The sequence below is a fragment of the Haliotis rufescens genome, unplaced genomic scaffold (assembly GCF_023055435.1).
Source record: "Haliotis rufescens isolate VD_foot unplaced genomic scaffold, xgHalRufe1.0.p SCAF_22, whole genome shotgun sequence".
Lineage (NCBI taxonomy): Eukaryota > Metazoa > Mollusca > Gastropoda > Lepetellida > Haliotidae > Haliotis > Haliotis rufescens.
The window spans coordinates 6,525,571-6,542,671 of record NW_025963913.1 but is presented as its reverse complement, the minus strand read 5'-3'; the positions used below and the strand labels follow the sequence as shown (position 1 = coordinate 6,542,671).

Sequence of the window (17,101 nt, the reverse complement as noted above, 5' to 3'; positions counted from 1 at the left end):
CAGCTATATGATGGCGGCCTGTAAGTATGAGAGTCTGGACCAGACAAACCAGTGATTGGAATAGAAATAAGCATTAGGCTACTAGCCCAAGCCAGAATGACACAAGGTAACAGTACTGGATGAAGCAAAAACCATTTATTCAGACTGGAATATTTCCTGGGTTTCCATTGTATGCAAATATTCTGTGTTAAGAGTGTATGTTTAGTGAAAGTACAGTGACAGCTTGAGAGCCTTTAATATTGACCGAGTCCGACTGGACAGATACTAGTGTTTGGGAAGACACCTGGTCGGAGGCACCTCCAGATCAGCCTGGCTATTCACTGTTGCCAAATATATACATGGTTTTAACATTTTCTTGTTTCATCTATTTACAAACTAAATACTGCCTAACCTTGCTGTTGCTTTGCTTAGCTTTGAGACAACTAACAACATTTTTAACTCTATACTAATCTGAGCGTGTAGATAGATGTTTCCTCCATATTTAACAACCTCTGCATGTTTTGTTTTGATATAAAACATTGTTTTGTTACACAGTTTGTTTCAGCACATGCAGCGGTGTCTGGTTGTTGGCAGCTGTTTACAATAACCTCAGAAAATATGCATGTTTATTGTTCATAGATGTTGGCACTGTGTGAAGCTTATGTGTTGCCTTTTATGAATTTATGTGGTGGAAAAAAGACAAAATGACACAATTCTATTTTTTTAAATATAATAATTATAAATTTGAACAATATTTAGGTTCTGGTCATTTGTTATTGTGAGGGGTGGGTCATAAAAAAATGTGACATGTTTTGGGGGCCCAGGTGATATTTCTGGAACTCTGTTTGGACTCACTCTTAAGTATATAGTGAAATGGAGATTTGTAATGCTCTGTGTTAGTTGTTAATCTAGGTTGTAGATTCTGTACACCTGGTGATGGGTACCAGCAAGGGTTAAAAGAATCTACATTCTAGAAAATGAACTCAGACATTTCCCTTTGCTTGTCAGGAAACTGGGAGAAATTGTCCCAGTCACAAGCGTACCCTCTATCAAATATTGCTTGAGCTGGCGTGTTACCCGACTCATATTTGTTAATCATTAAGGCTATTAATAATTGCACAAGCACTGTGTGTTTTGTTTGTTGTTAATGTTCCATTAATATTTGGCACTGTGTTTAGTTGAATATTAAGTCTCAATGGTTGCCCATGTTGTGTGCAAATGTACTGTAGAAGTCTTATGCATGTGATGGCCATGGTTTAAGTGATGAGGACCATGGTTAATGTCTTACAAGTGGAATGAATGATAGTTTACATTTTATATTTATTGTTTATTTTGTATTTTGTGTACCTGTCTTAATTTAGCATGGCCCACTTATTGTTTCATGACTTCGACATTAGACTAGTTGATGGGCTAATTGTGGACTAGTTTTGATGATGATGAGGTATTTGGGCTAGTTATGGTGGCTAGGAATGTGGACTAGTTATGTGGGCTGGTTATGGTGGCTAGGTATTTGGGCTAGTTATGATGGCTGGGTATGTGGACTAGTTATGATGAGGAGGAGGCATGTGGGCTATTTATGATGGCTAGGTATGTGGACTAGTTATGATGGCTAGGTATGTGGACTAGTTATGATGGCTAGGTATGTAGACTAGTTATGATGGCTAAGTATGTGGACTAGTTATGATTGCTGGGTATGCATACCTAGCCATCATAACTAACCCACATACCTAGCCATCATAGCTAACCCACATACCTAGCAATCATAACTAACCCAGTGGGTAAGTTATGATTACTAGGTATGTGGGTTAGTCATGATTTCTAGGTATGTGGGTTAGCTATGATGGCTGGGTATGTGGATAAGTCATGATTGCTAGGTATGTGGGTTAGATATGATTGCTGGGTATGTGGGTTAGATATGATTGCTGGGTATGTGGGTTAGTTATGGTAGCTGGGTATGTGGGTTAGTCATGATTGCTGGGTATGTGGGTAAGTTATGGTAGCCGGGTATATGGGCTAGTTATGATGGCTACAGGTACACTGGTCAAGTATGTGGGGGTAGATATCATGGCTTTATTGGCCAGGTATGATGTATACTGAGAGTGTCATGTGTGTCCTGCAGAGCTCGTAACGACCTTGACCTGGAAGAGTTCATGTTCTTCCTTACCGGTGGTGTGGGACTGGACAACAAGCTGGCCAACCCAGCACCTTCATGGCTGTCTGACAAGAGTTGGGATGAGATCTGTCGCCTTTCAGACTTAAAACATTTCAAAAAGTTCAAGTAAGGACATGCTTTTAAAAACAAATGAGTAACATTATTATCTCAATTTGTGGAATATTATAATTAGGAATGTCAGTATTTAATAGTTATCTGCAATTATAATTAGAGGTGAAAAAATAACTAAGGTGAAAGTGTTGCTGTCGGAATGAATTCTGAACCTCAGATACAACTATTTCTTGCAACAGGGAGCACTTCATGAAGAACATTGACAAATGGCGTGAGTTCTACAACAACAAGGAACCGAACAAGGCGGAGCTGCCAGATCCATATCACTCTCAGCTGAATGAGTTTCAGAAGATGATTGTGCTCCGCTGTATCCGTCCAGACAAGGTACACACTGACGTCAATACCGTGTTGTAGGTGACAGCTGACAGTCTCTGCTGGACTGGCCAACTGATGTACAGCTGTTTTTGATATTGTAGTGTCCTTGATGTGGAGGTGCCAGTCTTGTGCATCCAGGCCCTGTCTTCAGAGTGATTCCACAAAGTGATCCTAGCACCACAACTGTTGTAAATTATGTTAGAGTTTGTGAGTTATGATTGGCTTTATATGATGATCACTTTGTGGAATCAGACCTTTTGTCCACCCAATACACATCCAGTTTGCTTCTTACAGCAAGCAGATGGAACTTGTATAAGACTGTTTTGTATAAACTTTAGAGTTATATATTTGAAAACTTTAATTATTTACTTCTATAATCATGATAACTGACAGTCAGTATGAACATTTCAGTGTTTGCACTTATGTCCTAGTCTTGACTTGGTTTCTATTTGTTGGTTGGTATGAAACAAGAGTAGATATGACCCCTATTGCATGCACAGATTGCTCCGGCCATCACAGACTTTGTGATGGACAAGCTTGGGAAGAAGTTTGTGGAGCCTCCACCATTTGACCTTGCCAAGAGTTATGTTGACTCCAACCAGACGACCCCTCTCATCTTTGTCCTGTCACCCGGCGCTGACCCCACCATGAGCCTGCTCAAGTTTGCCGATGACAAGGGATATGGTGGCAACAAGTTTAACTCCATCTCCCTTGGGCAGGGACAGGTGACAATATAGAAAAATAACTCTACTTAATGCATATTTGAAAAAGACATATTTTTCATAGAAAATCTTTGAACCATTTTTCAAATATGCATGTTTTTAAAATATTACACCAGTTAATAAGAATGTGCAGTTATCTTTATTATTTAATGCCTAAGGTCATTATGCATTTTATTTTCAAAAAGATGGAGGATATGTCATTCTGACATTCAAGGACAAGCAGTTTTCAGCTTTCACAATGAGTTTGTGTTGTGGTGGCATATGTCAATGGTAGTGAAATACAGCCAAACACCGCTGTGTTGAAGGTGAAGGGACCGAAGGAAATACTTCGAGTTATCCAAGGTTCAACACAACCAAAAAATAAACTGATTGGCATGAAGAAAGAATAACACAAAACATGTGACAAACAAACGAGGAAATGAAACAAATGTCCAACATTACTTTTATCGTTATTGGCAATAATGGAATAGTAGTAATATATGTACATTTATGTATTATTAAATGTATAATATACATACACATTAGGGCTGGTACGATTCACCGATACATCGATGTATCACGATACATTACATTTCGATACGACTATCGATTCGTGGGTCTATGTATCGATACAAAACGATACACAGCTGATATACTACGAGTAACAAAACGTATTTGCCGCTGTTTACATCGTCCGTTTTGTTCCAACGCAGTCAGTAAAGAAAATCAAGCGATGATACAAATAAAGACATTTTAAACAAATCTTTAAATATATTATACAAAGTAATAAAAAAAATCAACAAAAATGTATCTAAAAGTATTCAAACTTACATCTAAGTTATTATTTCCATCTTTTTGTGCGATCGTGTGTAATGCAGGTCAAATGACATATCGACTTTCGTCGCCTTTAATTCTCGGCTCGGACACGATGTTTAATGCAAAAATATATGCATGAAAAATCTTTGTCACAGCTCGTAACCTAGCACGATACATTCACGAAGTTCCATATTTTAAATATATATCGTGATTTCCTGCTTAAAACGTTCAGAATAACACGATTTAAGAAAAATCTTTCGCCAACTTCTGAATTTTATCAAACACGAGCTTGGTATCACAGCTGTAATTTGATTGGCTGTCTTAGGTCACGTGCTCAAAATTGACCAATCACGAAACTTGTAGCAGATTTCGGCAAGAAAGCGATCTTTTGAAACCAATTTTAATCCAATGAAATCGCTTGTCATAATTACGACAAAAAAACAAGCGATGTTACGAGCGTGTAGATGAAAGAATAAGTTTTCTAGCGATGTGTCATATGCCATTCTTCAACAACGTGTTATTCATACGAAGCCTCGAAAACGGGGGTATTTCTTCATGTTTTAGCAGACAGCCGCTGTTATCGGGAAATGGGTGATGACAGAAACTATTTATAATTCTTTTAAAAATGATTTTCCAATTACGTAAACAATGAAAATAAAATAGAAATAGGTAAGTGGATTTTATGAAATATTATATTTTCCGAAAATCGTTTTCGCTTCCTTCGTCCTTAATCTGGATGTTAACAACGTGTTAGCTTACATTTTTTATTTACAACGAACTTAATTAAGTTGCAAATGCATTATTTTAAATAATGTGAAAACATAACTTTCATATTTAGAATTCATAGGATCAGACCTTTCAAATGGTGTATAACATGTAGTAGCAAATATATTTTACAAGCAGATAAATGTTGGCTTCATCTATCACACAAGAGTCTCTGGGAACTCGGTGTCCCAGCAGTAAACACTTCTGGTTGACTGGTGTTGAAAGAGTTAAGGGAGTACTGTGAACTGTGATATTAGTGTGTCTGTAATCTAGGCAACAGTATCAGGTTTAGGTTACATTACAGCATAAAACTGAGCATATTTCAGTTTGTTTGAGATCTGTAGCTAGCTACAACTTCCATTGTTTGAAATAGTTAATGTTCAGACATCAGTTAAACATGTCTGACTTTGTGATTTATTAATTAGTGTGATGTTGATTATTCAAGTTCAGAGTTTCAGACAATTTGCCTTTCATTGATCATTGTGAGAAAATCACAAACCAGTGGTTGTTTTTACCAAATAGTTCTGCAGTTCAGATGACATTTAGAATGCATTTTTATTGCAGAAAATCAAGGTATTTAGTCAGGCTCCTTAACTCAGGTGTTTTGAGTCTTGCTATTGAGTGACATGTGCTGTGTTTGACACATGTTCTGAAGGAAAATATGAGTTATTTGATGAGAACTATTTTACATTAAACTTTCATCATCTTCCACAGCTTGTGATGTTATTTTTTGTATGGTATCGTACGTATCGTATCGTGACCCCACTATCGTGATACGTATCGTATCGTGACCTTGTGTATCGTCCCAGCCCTAATACACATAATAAAAATTAAGCAACAAAATACATTCTTGAAGTACATGTTTTGGACTGGAAAATGACGTCAAGACATCAGATTCGACACATCGGAGGTTAAGTTATGATGAATAAAGAAGGAACACGCAAGGACCATGCTTTTACTTTGAGACAACCATCTTTTCCACCCATCAAAGTTCAACACAACTGTATAGTGAGAGATTAAAATATTATGATTAATTCATTAAATTGAAAACTATGGTATATAGAACTGAAGCCTTTAAATCACATTATTGTACATGAGGATGCTAACTTTCATCCACTGTTTCCCAGGGTCCTATTGCTTCTAAGATGATAGAGAAGGCCCGGGCAGATGGTACATGGGTACTGCTGCAAAACTGTCATCTGGCTGTCTCCTGGATGACTGCCCTCGAGAAGATATGTGAAGACTTCAACACTGAGAACACTCACCCCGAGTTCAGACTGTGGCTCACCAGCTACCCCTCAGACAAGGTATGTCAACCAGCAGAACAGGCATTACACTGCCACTCACCAGCCACCCCTCAGACAAGGTATGTCAACCAGCAGAACAGGCATTACACTGCCACTCACCAGCTACCCCTCAGACAAGGTATGTCAACCAGCAGAACAGGCATTACACTGCCACTCACCAGCTACCCCTCAGACAAGGTATGTCAACCAGCAGAACAGGCATTACACTGCCACTCACCAGCTACCCCTCAGACAAGGTATGTCAACCAGCAGAACAGGCATTACACTGCCACTCACCAGCCACCCCTCAGACAAGGTATGTCAACCAGCAGAACAGGCATTACACTGCCACTCACCAGCCACCCCTTAGACAAGGTATGTCAACCAGCAGAACAGGCATTACACTGCCACTCACCAGCCACCCCTCAGACAAGGTATGTCAACCAGCAGAACAGGCATTACACTGCCACTCACCAGCTACCCCTCAGACAAGGTATGTCAAGCAGCAGAACAGGCATAACACTGCCACTCAACAGCTACCCCTCAGACAAGGTATGTCAACCAGCAGAACAGGCATTACACTGCCACTCACCAGCCACCCCTTAGACAAGGTATGTCAACCAGCAGAACAGGCATTACACTGCCACTCACCAGCCACCCCTCAGACAAGGTATGTCAACCAGCAGAACAGGCATAACACTGCCACTCACCAGCTACCCCTCAGACAAGGTATGTCAACCAGCAGAACAGGCATTACACTGCCACTCACCAGCCACCCCTTAGACAAGGTATGTCAACCAGTAGAACAGGCATTACACTGCCACTCACCAGCCACCCCTCAGACAAGGTATGTCAACCAGCAGAACAGGCATTACACTGCCACTCACCAGCCACCCCTCAGACAAGGTATGTCAAGCAGCAGAACAGGCATTACACTGCCACTCACCAGCCACCCCTCAGACAAGGTATGTCAACCAGCAGAACGGGCATAACACTGCCACTAACCAGCCACCCCTCAGACAAGGTATGTCAAGCAGCAGAACAGGCATTACACTGCCACTCACCAGCCACCCCTCAGACAAGGTATGTCAAGCAGCAGAACGGGCATAACACTGCCACTCACCAGCCACCCCTCAGACAAGGTATGTTAAAACTGCTACTTTTACTCACCCCAAGTTCAGACTGTCACTCACCAGTACCCTTCAGACCATCAGAACTAGCAGAACAAACTCACACACTCTTCCGTAACATTTACCCAGACACCACTCTCATTTGATATCAGTAACACATGAGTTTATGAAATATGTATAATGATAACCTGGTAGAGAAAGTTAACTTTTGGATGATATGTTTCAGTTCCCTGTGACAGTGCTGCAGAACGGTGTGAAGATGACCAATGAGCCTCCCACTGGCCTCCGCCAGAACCTGCTGCAGTCCTACCTCAACGACCCCATCAGTGACGAGGAATTCTTCCGGGGATGTCCCGGAAAGGAACTGGTCAGTTGCCTCACCAAAAAACAATTACAGTCTAGACACATTATATTTTGTGCTGTCGTTTATATACATCGGGGTGGTGGGGTAGCCTAGTGGTTAAAGCATTCAATCGTCACACAGAAGACCCGGGTTCGATTCCCTACATGGGTACAATGTGTGAAGCCCATTTCTGGTGTCCCCCACCGTGATATTGCTGGAACATTGCTAAAAGCGGCGTAAAACCATACTCACTCACTCACTCACTCACATATGTTGCTTTTGACCTGGAGTGAGGTACTTGCTTGTTTGTTTCAGCAATTTGAGAAGCTGTTGTTTGGGCTGTGTTTCTTCCATGGCCTGGTGCAGGAGAGGAGGAAGATGGGCCCCATCGGCTGGAACATCCCTTATGGCTTCAACGAGTCCGATCTCCGGATCTCTATCAGACAACTACAGGTGTGACAGCTGTAGAACTAGAAGATGATACAAACTGATCAAATATGTATAGGCCAACTTTGTAATTTAGGGTAAAAAATGTTTCTTAAAACATGGAGTTAAAATTTATCTCTGCTGCAAGAATTTCATCTCAAACTGAGCTACACCAGCAGTACAATGATGGGATTGAACTTAAATGAAGAAATTGATTACATTTTGGTGATGATCTATTTCCATTTGATTGGTTTTATTGTACAGTACATTTGTGAACACCTGTATCAACAAACAAAGTTTGATTTCTTAAGTCTTGTACAAGCTAGGAAGGTTTACCAAGCAGAGCAGAATTGAAAGGAAAACAACATCTAATTCTCTCCCCTTGACCATATGGATTTGCACTACATGCAGTAAAGGAATAACTATCTTCTATCTGCAGCCATTGATGATCTGTCAGTCATGAATGTCAAACCTTTGCAAAGATAATTTCAGTCGTGTATTTAATATGTTATTTGTAACTCTTTTTTTGGTAAATTTAGATATATGTTTTTATAATAAAAGTTTCACTTTTTTGTTGACAAATGAAAAAGTGAAATACAGTAAAATGCCTACTGATGTATAACTCATTATCAAGAAGGTACATACTTAGTGTGTGTGTATCTGCGTGCAGATGTTCATCAACGAGTACGATGAAGTGCCGTATGACGCTGTGTCCTACATGACTGGGGAGTGTAACTACGGAGGTCGTGTAACGGACGACTGGGACAGGCGATGTCTGCTCACCATCCTGGATGACTTTTACAACGCTCACATCATCATGGACCCCAAGTACAAGTTCTCTGCCTCGGGTGTCTACTTTTCCCCTCCTAAAGGATCCTACAAGGACTATGTACAGTTTATTAAGGTGACAAGGTCATTATGTAAAGTTTAGAATGGAGTTAAAATTGTTTGTGATGTGATGCCAGCACAGTTTCGTAGAGAATTAAATTGTTTTAATACTAGATCCACATATTTTTCCTTTGATTAGCCTGTACAGTTTAGACCTTTGCTTGACAGAACCTGCCCCAGAACCAGCACCCGGAAGTGTTTGGTATGCATGAGAATGTGGATATCTCCCGAGAATTGCAGGAAACTAACCTACTGTTTGCCTCGGTCCTCCTGACACAAGGTCGTTCTGGTGGCGGAGGGGGAGGGAAGACAGATGACAAACTTTCCGACATTTCAGCTGATATTCTCGCAAAGGTGGGTAATGGGGTCTTATTTTATTCACATTGCTGTTAATTTGTTTTCCAATTCTTGCTATTTATGAATGACAAGCTGGTTATTGATCTGTTAATAATATTGTTATCTGCAATTATAAACACACCATATATGGTGTCCTCCCAGACATTCGTGCTTCATGAGAATCACATCTGACAACAACTGATGCCTTGATCACTTTAAGAAATTTTTTTTTGACTTTATTTGTTTTAACCAGTTGCCAAGTGACTACGACATTGAAGAAGCCACCAAGAAGTTCCCAGTTGTGTATAGTGAGAGCATGAACACTGTGCTGGTGCAGGAGATGGAAAGATTCAACAGGTACAGCCACATTAACCTTCTTGTATGTTATATACCTTGAAGAGATGGGGTGATGTCAGCTTAAAGAAGCTATCCTATAGGTATGTGTGTTGAACTAGTGTTACATCTCCTGCTGCAGACTGCTGACCATCATCAGATCCAGCCTGCAGAACCTGCAGAAGGCCATCAAGGGGCTGGTGGTCATGTCGTCTGAGCTGGAGGACATGGCTGGGAGTCTCCTCATCGGACGCCAGCCGGCCATGTGGGCCAAGCGCTCATACCCCTCTCTCAAACCACTGGGCAGCTACATCACAGATTTCCTCGAAAGACTGAAATTCTTACAGGTGAGGAAAATGTAATTCATCTTGGGAAGAATCCTAGGAATTGTTGAAAATGATCGTGCCATCATTGTAGTATGCTGTAAGTTTTCAAATTTGGTTTTAATATTGATTTGGATTTTTGTGATGAATGAAATCAATTCATCTGCACATGTTTAAATGAAAAGAACGTATTTTTTTCACATTATCTGCCATTGTTGAAGAAATATTATTTCCGTCAACAGAACTGGTATGACGGCAGCAAGCCCCCGGTATTCTGGGTGTCTGGCTTCTTCTTCACTCAGGCCTTCCTCACTGGTGTCATGCAGAACTACGCCAGGAAATACACCATACCCATCGATAAACTAGCCTTTGACTTTGAGGTAGGTAGTTAAATAGAAACTATTTGAATGTTCTTGAAGCTTCAGAACACATGTTGAAACTACGTCATGTCACCTGTTCATGGCTGTCCCCATGTTAGTGCGATGGCCGCTACTCCCAGGCGGAGGATGATCTCTTGGATCTGGACATCGCGTCTCTCGGTACTCCATCCGTACAGCTTTGGCCGGACTTTGTTGTTGCAACATGGGAGATATTATAGCTGTTGTATGCATTGTTACTCATACTTTCAACAACTGATCTGCCTGCTTCTCAAAATTTGCAAGTTACTGACATATTGCAGACCTTGGTAGGAAACATTCCTTTGCTCATTCTATGGTGTTCCCAAGACCCCAGTGCAGATTCCAGTCGAAGATGCCCATCTTCATTTTAAAAGTTAAGACAAACATCTGTCTACAATTATTAGCAAACACAATCATCATAGGTTGTGGATAGACAACAACAATTATCATGTTTTACTTTGACAGCTGTTGTGTAACATGACGAATCCTGTCTGTAGAGCCCTGCTTATCAAGACACTTCTTCCAATCCTGTCTGTGGAGCTCTGCTCATCAACACAGTTCCAATCCTGTCTGTGGAGCTCTGCTCATCAACACAGTTCCAATCCTGTCTGTGGAGGTCTGCTCATCAACACACTTGTTCCAATCCTGTCTGTGGAGCCCTGCTCACCAACACACTTGTTCCAATCTTGTCTGTGGAGCTCTGCTCATCAACACACTTGTTCCAATCCTGTCTGTGGAGGTCTGCTCATCAACACACTTGTTCCAATCCTGTCTGTGGAGCTCTGCTCATCAACACAGTTGTTCCAATCCTGTCTGTGGAGCCCTGCTCATCAACACAGTTCCAATCCTGTCTGTGGAGGTCTGCTCATCAACAGACTTGTTCCAATCCTGTCTGTGAAGCCCTGCTCATCAACACACTTGTTCCAATCCTGTCTGTGGAGCCCTGCTCATCAACACAGTTGTTCCAATCCTGTCTGTGGAGCCCTGCTCATCAACACAATTGTTCCAATCCTGTCTGTGGAGCTCTGCTCATCAACACACTTGTTCCAATCCTGTCTGTGGAGCCCTGCTCATCAACACAGTTGTTCCAATCCTGTCAGTGGAGCTCTGCTCACCAACACACTTGTTCCAATCATGTCTGTGGAGCTCTGCTCATCAACACACTTGTTCCAATCCTGTCTGTTGACCTCTGCTCATCAACACCATTCCAATCCTGTCTGTGGAGCCCTGCTCATCAACACAGTTGTTCCAATCCTGTCTGTTGAGCTCTGCTCACCAACACAGTTGTTCTAATCCTGTCTGTTGAGCTCTGCTCACCAACACACTTGTTCCAATCCTATCTGTGGAGCTCTGCTCACCAACACACTTGTTCCAATACTGTCTATGGAGCTCTGCTCACCAACACACTTGTTCCAATCTTGTCTGTGGAGCTCTGCTCATCAACACACTTGTTCCAATCCTGTCTGTGGACCTCTGCTCATCAACACCATTCCAATCCTGTCTGTGGAGCCCTGCTCGTCAACACACTTGTTCCAATCCTGTCTGTGGAGCCCTGCTCATCAACACACTTGTTCCAATCCTGTATGTAGAGCCCTGCTCATCAACACACTTGTTCCAATCCTGTCTGTGGAGCCCTGCTCATCAACACAGTTGTTCCAATACTGTATGTGGAGCTCTGCTCATCAACACACTTGTTCCAATCCTGTCTGTGGAGCTCTGCTCACCAACACACTTGTTCCAATCCGGTCTGTGGAGCTCTGCTCACCAACACACTTGTTCCAATCTTGTCTGTGGAGCTCTGCTCATCAACACACTTGTTCCAATCCTGTCTGTGGATCTCTGCTCATCAACACCATTCCAATCCTGTCTGTGGAGCCCTGCTCATCAACACACTTGTTCCAATCCTGTCTGTGGAGCTCTGCTCATCAACACACTTGTTCCAATCCTGTCTGTGGTGCTCTGCTCATCAACACAGTTGTTCCAATCCTGTCAGTGGAGCTCTGCTCACCAACACACTTGTTCCAATCTTGTCTGTGGAGCTCTGCTCATCAACACACTTGTTCCAATCCTGTCTGCGGACCTCTGCTCATCAACACCATTCCAATCCTGTCTGTGGAGCCCTGCTCATCAACCCACTTGTTCCAATCCTGTATGTAGAGCCCTGCTCATCAACACACTTGTTCCAATCCTGTATGTAGAGCCCTGCTCATCAACACACTTGTTCCAATCCTGTCTATGGAGCTCAGCTCATCAACACAGTTGTTCCAATCCTGTCAGTGGAGCTTTGCTCATTAACACACTTGTTCCAATCCTGTCTGTGGAGCTCTGCTCTCCAACACACTTGTTCCAATCCTGTCTGTGGAGCCCTGCTCATCAACACACTTGTTCCAATACTGTATGTGGAGCTCTGCTCATCAACACACTTGTTCCAATCCTGTCTGTGGAGCTCTGCTCACCAACACACTTGTTCCAATCTTGTCTGTGGAGCTCTGCTCATCAACACACTTGTTCCAATCCTGTCTGTGGAGCTCTGCTCATCAACTCCATTCCAATCCTGTCTGTGGAGCCCTGCTCATCAACACAGTTGTTCCAATCCTGTCTGTGGAGCTCTGCTCATCAACACACTTGTTCCAATCCTGTCTGTGGAGCTCTGCTCATCAACACAGTTCCAATCCTGTCTGTGGAGCTCTGCTCATCAACACAGTTCCAATCCTGTCTGTGGAGGTCTGCTCATCAACACACTTGTTCCAATCCTGTCTGTGGAGCCCTGCTCACCAACACACTTGTTCCAATCTTGTCTGTGGAGCTCTGCTCATCAACACACTTGTTCCAATCCTGTCTGTGGAGGTCTGCTCATCAACACACTTGTTCCAATCCTGTCTGTGGAGCTCTGCTCATCAACACAGTTGTTCCAATCCTGTCTGTGGAGCCCTGCTCATCAACACAGTTCCAATCCTGTCTGTGGAGGTCTGCTCATCAACAGACTTGTTCCAATCCTGTCTGTGAAGCCCTGCTCATCAACACACTTGTTCCAATCCTGTCTGTGGAGCCCTGCTCATCAACACAGTTGTTCCAATCCTGTCTGTGGAGCCCTGCTCATCAACACAATTGTTCCAATCCTGTCTGTGGAGCTCTGCTCATCAACACACTTGTTCCAATCCTGTCTGTGGAGCCCTGCTCATCAACACAGTTGTTCCAATCCTGTCAGTGGAGCTCTGCTCACCAACACACTTGTTCCAATCATGTCTGTGGAGCTCTGCTCATCAACACACTTGTTCCAATCCTGTCTGTTGACCTCTGCTCATCAACACCATTCCAATCCTGTCTGTGGAGCCCTGCTCATCAACACAGTTGTTCCAATCCTGTCTGTTGAGCTCTGCTCACCAACACAGTTGTTCTAATCCTGTCTGTTGAGCTCTGCTCACCAACACACTTGTTCCAATCCTATCTGTGGAGCTCTGCTCACCAACACACTTGTTCCAATACTGTCTATGGAGCTCTGCTCACCAACACACTTGTTCCAATCTTGTCTGTGGAGCTCTGCTCATCAACACACTTGTTCCAATCCTGTCTGTGGACCTCTGCTCATCAACACCATTCCAATCCTGTCTGTGGAGCCCTGCTCGTCAACACACTTGTTCCAATCCTGTCTGTGGAGCCCTGCTCATCAACACACTTGTTCCAATCCTGTATGTAGAGCCCTGCTCATCAACACACTTGTTCCAATCCTGTCTGTGGAGCCCTGCTCATCAACACAGTTGTTCCAATACTGTATGTGGAGCTCTGCTCATCAACACACTTGTTCCAATCCTGTCTGTGGAGCTCTGCTCACCAACACACTTGTTCCAATCCGGTCTGTGGAGCTCTGCTCACCAACACACTTGTTCCAATCTTGTCTGTGGAGCTCTGCTCATCAACACACTTGTTCCAATCCTGTCTGTGGATCTCTGCTCATCAACACCATTCCAATCCTGTCTGTGGAGCCCTGCTCATCAACACACTTGTTCCAATCCTGTCTGTGGAGCTCTGCTCATCAACACACTTGTTCCAATCCTGTCTGTGGTGCTCTGCTCATCAACACAGTTGTTCCAATCCTGTCAGTGGAGCTCTGCTCACCAACACACTTGTTCCAATCTTGTCTGTGGAGCTCTGCTCATCAACACACTTGTTCCAATCCTGTCTGCGGACCTCTGCTCATCAACACCATTCCAATCCTGTCTGTGGAGCCCTGCTCATCAACCCACTTGTTCCAATCCTGTATGTAGAGCCCTGCTCATCAACACACTTGTTCCAATCCTGTATGTAGAGCCCTGCTCATCAACACACTTGTTCCAATCCTGTCTGTGGAGCTCAGCTCATCAACACAGTTGTTCCAATCCTGTCAGTGGAGCTTTGCTCATAAACACACTTGTTCCAATCCTGTCTGTGGAGCTCTGCTCTCCAACACACTTGTTCCAATCCTGTCTGTGGAGCCCTGCTCATCAACACACTTGTTCCAATACTGTATGTGGAGCTCTGCTCATCAACACACTTGTTCCAATCCTGTCGGTGGAGCTCTGCTCACCAACACACTTGTTCCAATCTTGTCTGTGGAGCTCTGCTCATCAACACACTTGTTCCAATCCTGTCTCTGGACCTCTGCTCATCAACTCCATTCCAATCCTGTCTGTGGAGCCCTGCTCATCAACACAGTTGTTCCAATCCTGTCTGTGGAGCTCTGCTCATCAACACACTTGTTCCAATCCTGTCTGTGGAGCTCTGCTCATCAACACAGTTGTTCCAATCCTGTCAGTGGAGCTCTGCTCACCAACACACTTGTTCCAATCCTGTCTGTGGAGCCCTGCTCATCAACCAACTTGTTCCAATCCTGTATGTGGAGCCCTGCTCATCAACACACTTGTTCCAATCCTGTCTATGGAGCTCTGCTCATCAACACAGTTGTTCCAATCCTGTCAGTGGAGCTTTGCTCATTAACACACTTGTTCCAATCCTGTCTGTGGAGCTCTGCTCTCCAACACACTTGTTCCAATCCTGTCTGTGGAGCCCTGCTCATCAACACAGTTGTTCCAATCCTGTCTGTGGAGCCCTGCTCATCAACACACTTGTTCCAATCCTGTCTGTGGAGCCCTGCTCATCAACACACTTGTTCCAATTCTGTCTGTGGAGCCCTGCTCATCAACACATATTTCCAATCCTGTCTGTGGAGCTCTGCTCATCAACACCGTTGTTCCAATCCTGTCTGTGGAGCCCTGCTCATCAACACAGTTGTTCCAATCCTGTCTGTGGAGCTCTGCTCACCAACACACTTGTTATAATACTGTCTATGGAGCTCTGCTCACCAACACACTTGTTCCAATACTGTCTATGGAGCTCTGCTCATCAACACACTTGACCCAATCCTGTCTGTGGAGCCCTGCTCATTAACACACTTGTTCCAATCCTGTCTGTTGAGCCCTGCTCATCAACACAGTTGTTCCAATCCTGTCTGTGGAGCCCTGCTCATCAACACACTTGTTCCAATCCTGTCTGTGGAGCCCTGCTCATCAACCCACTTGTTCCAATCCTGTCTGTGGAGCCCTGCTCATCAACACATATTTCCAATCCTGTCTGTGGAGCTCTGCTCATCAACACAGTTGTTCCAATCCTGTCTGTGGAGCCCTGCTCATCAACACAGTTGTTCCAATCCTGTCTGTGGAGCTCTGCTCACCAACACACTTGTTATAATACTGTCTATGGAGCTCTGCTCACCAACACACTTGTTCCAATACTGTCTATGGAGCTCTGCTCATCAACACACTTGACCCAATCCTGTCTGTGGAGCCCTGCTCATTAACACGCTTGTTCCAATCCTGTCTGTTGAGCCCTGCTCATCAACACAGTTGTTCCAATCCTGTCTGTGGAGCCCTGCTCATTAACACACTTGTTCCAATCCTGTCTGTGGAGCCCTGCTCATCAACACACTTGTTCCAATTCGGTCTGTGGAGCCCTGCTCATCAACACATATTTCCAATCCTGTCTGTGGAGCCCTGCTCATCAACACAGTTGTTCCAATCCTGTCAGGGAGCCCTGCTCATCAACACACTTATTCCAATCCTGTCTGTGGAGCTCTGCTCATCAACACAGTTGTTCCAATCCTGTCAGTGGAGCTTTGCTCATTAACACACTTGTTCCAATCCTGTCTGTGGAGCTCTGCTCACCAACACACTTGTTCCAATCCTGTCTGTGGAGCTCTGCTCACCAACACACTTGTTCCAATCCTGTCTGTGGAGCCCTGCTCATCAACACACTTGTTCCAATACTGTATGTGGAGCTCTGCTCATCAACACACTTGTTCCAATCCTGTCTGTGGAGCTCTGCTCACCAACACACTTGTTCCAATCCTGTCTGTGGAGCTCTGCTCACCAACACACTTGTTCCAATCTTGTCTGTGGAGCTCTGCTCATCAACACACTTGTTCCAATCCTGTCTGTTGAGCCCTGCTCATCAACACAGTTGTTCCAATCCTGTCTGTGGAGCCCTGCTCATCAACACACTTGTTCCAATCCTGTCTTTGGAGCCCTGCTCATCAACACACTTGTTCCAATTCGGTCTGTGGAGCCCTGCTCATCAACACATATTTCCAATCCTGTCTGTGGAGCCCTGCACATCAACACAGTTGTTCCAATCCTGTCAGGGAGCCCTGCTCATCAACACACTTATTCCAATCCTGTCTGTGGAGCTCTGCTCATCAACACAGTTGTTCCAATCCTGTCAGTGGAGCTTTGCTCATTAACACACT

General features: G+C 43.7%; 1 protein-coding gene across 3 annotated transcripts in view; it reads left to right on the top strand.

Annotated features, from left to right (window-relative positions):
- Nucleotides 1–17,101, top strand: part of LOC124118200 (dynein axonemal heavy chain 12-like) — a 111,812-nt gene that overhangs the window by 89,855 nt on the left and 4,856 nt on the right. For all 3 annotated transcript variants that reach the window (XM_046480319.2, XM_046480320.2, XM_046480317.2), the window contains 11 exons: nt 2,099–2,257; nt 2,443–2,587; nt 3,079–3,303; nt 5,988–6,167; nt 7,503–7,643; nt 7,935–8,072; nt 8,716–8,949; nt 9,102–9,287; nt 9,523–9,626; nt 9,745–9,949; nt 10,168–10,305. In XM_046480319.2, coding sequence (XP_046336275.1) covers nt 2,099–2,257; nt 2,443–2,587; nt 3,079–3,303; nt 5,988–6,167; nt 7,503–7,643; nt 7,935–8,072; nt 8,716–8,949; nt 9,102–9,287; nt 9,523–9,626; nt 9,745–9,949; nt 10,168–10,305 — 1,855 coding nt within the window. The remainder of the gene's footprint in view (nt 1–2,098; nt 2,258–2,442; nt 2,588–3,078; nt 3,304–5,987; nt 6,168–7,502; nt 7,644–7,934; nt 8,073–8,715; nt 8,950–9,101; nt 9,288–9,522; nt 9,627–9,744; nt 9,950–10,167; nt 10,306–17,101) is intronic.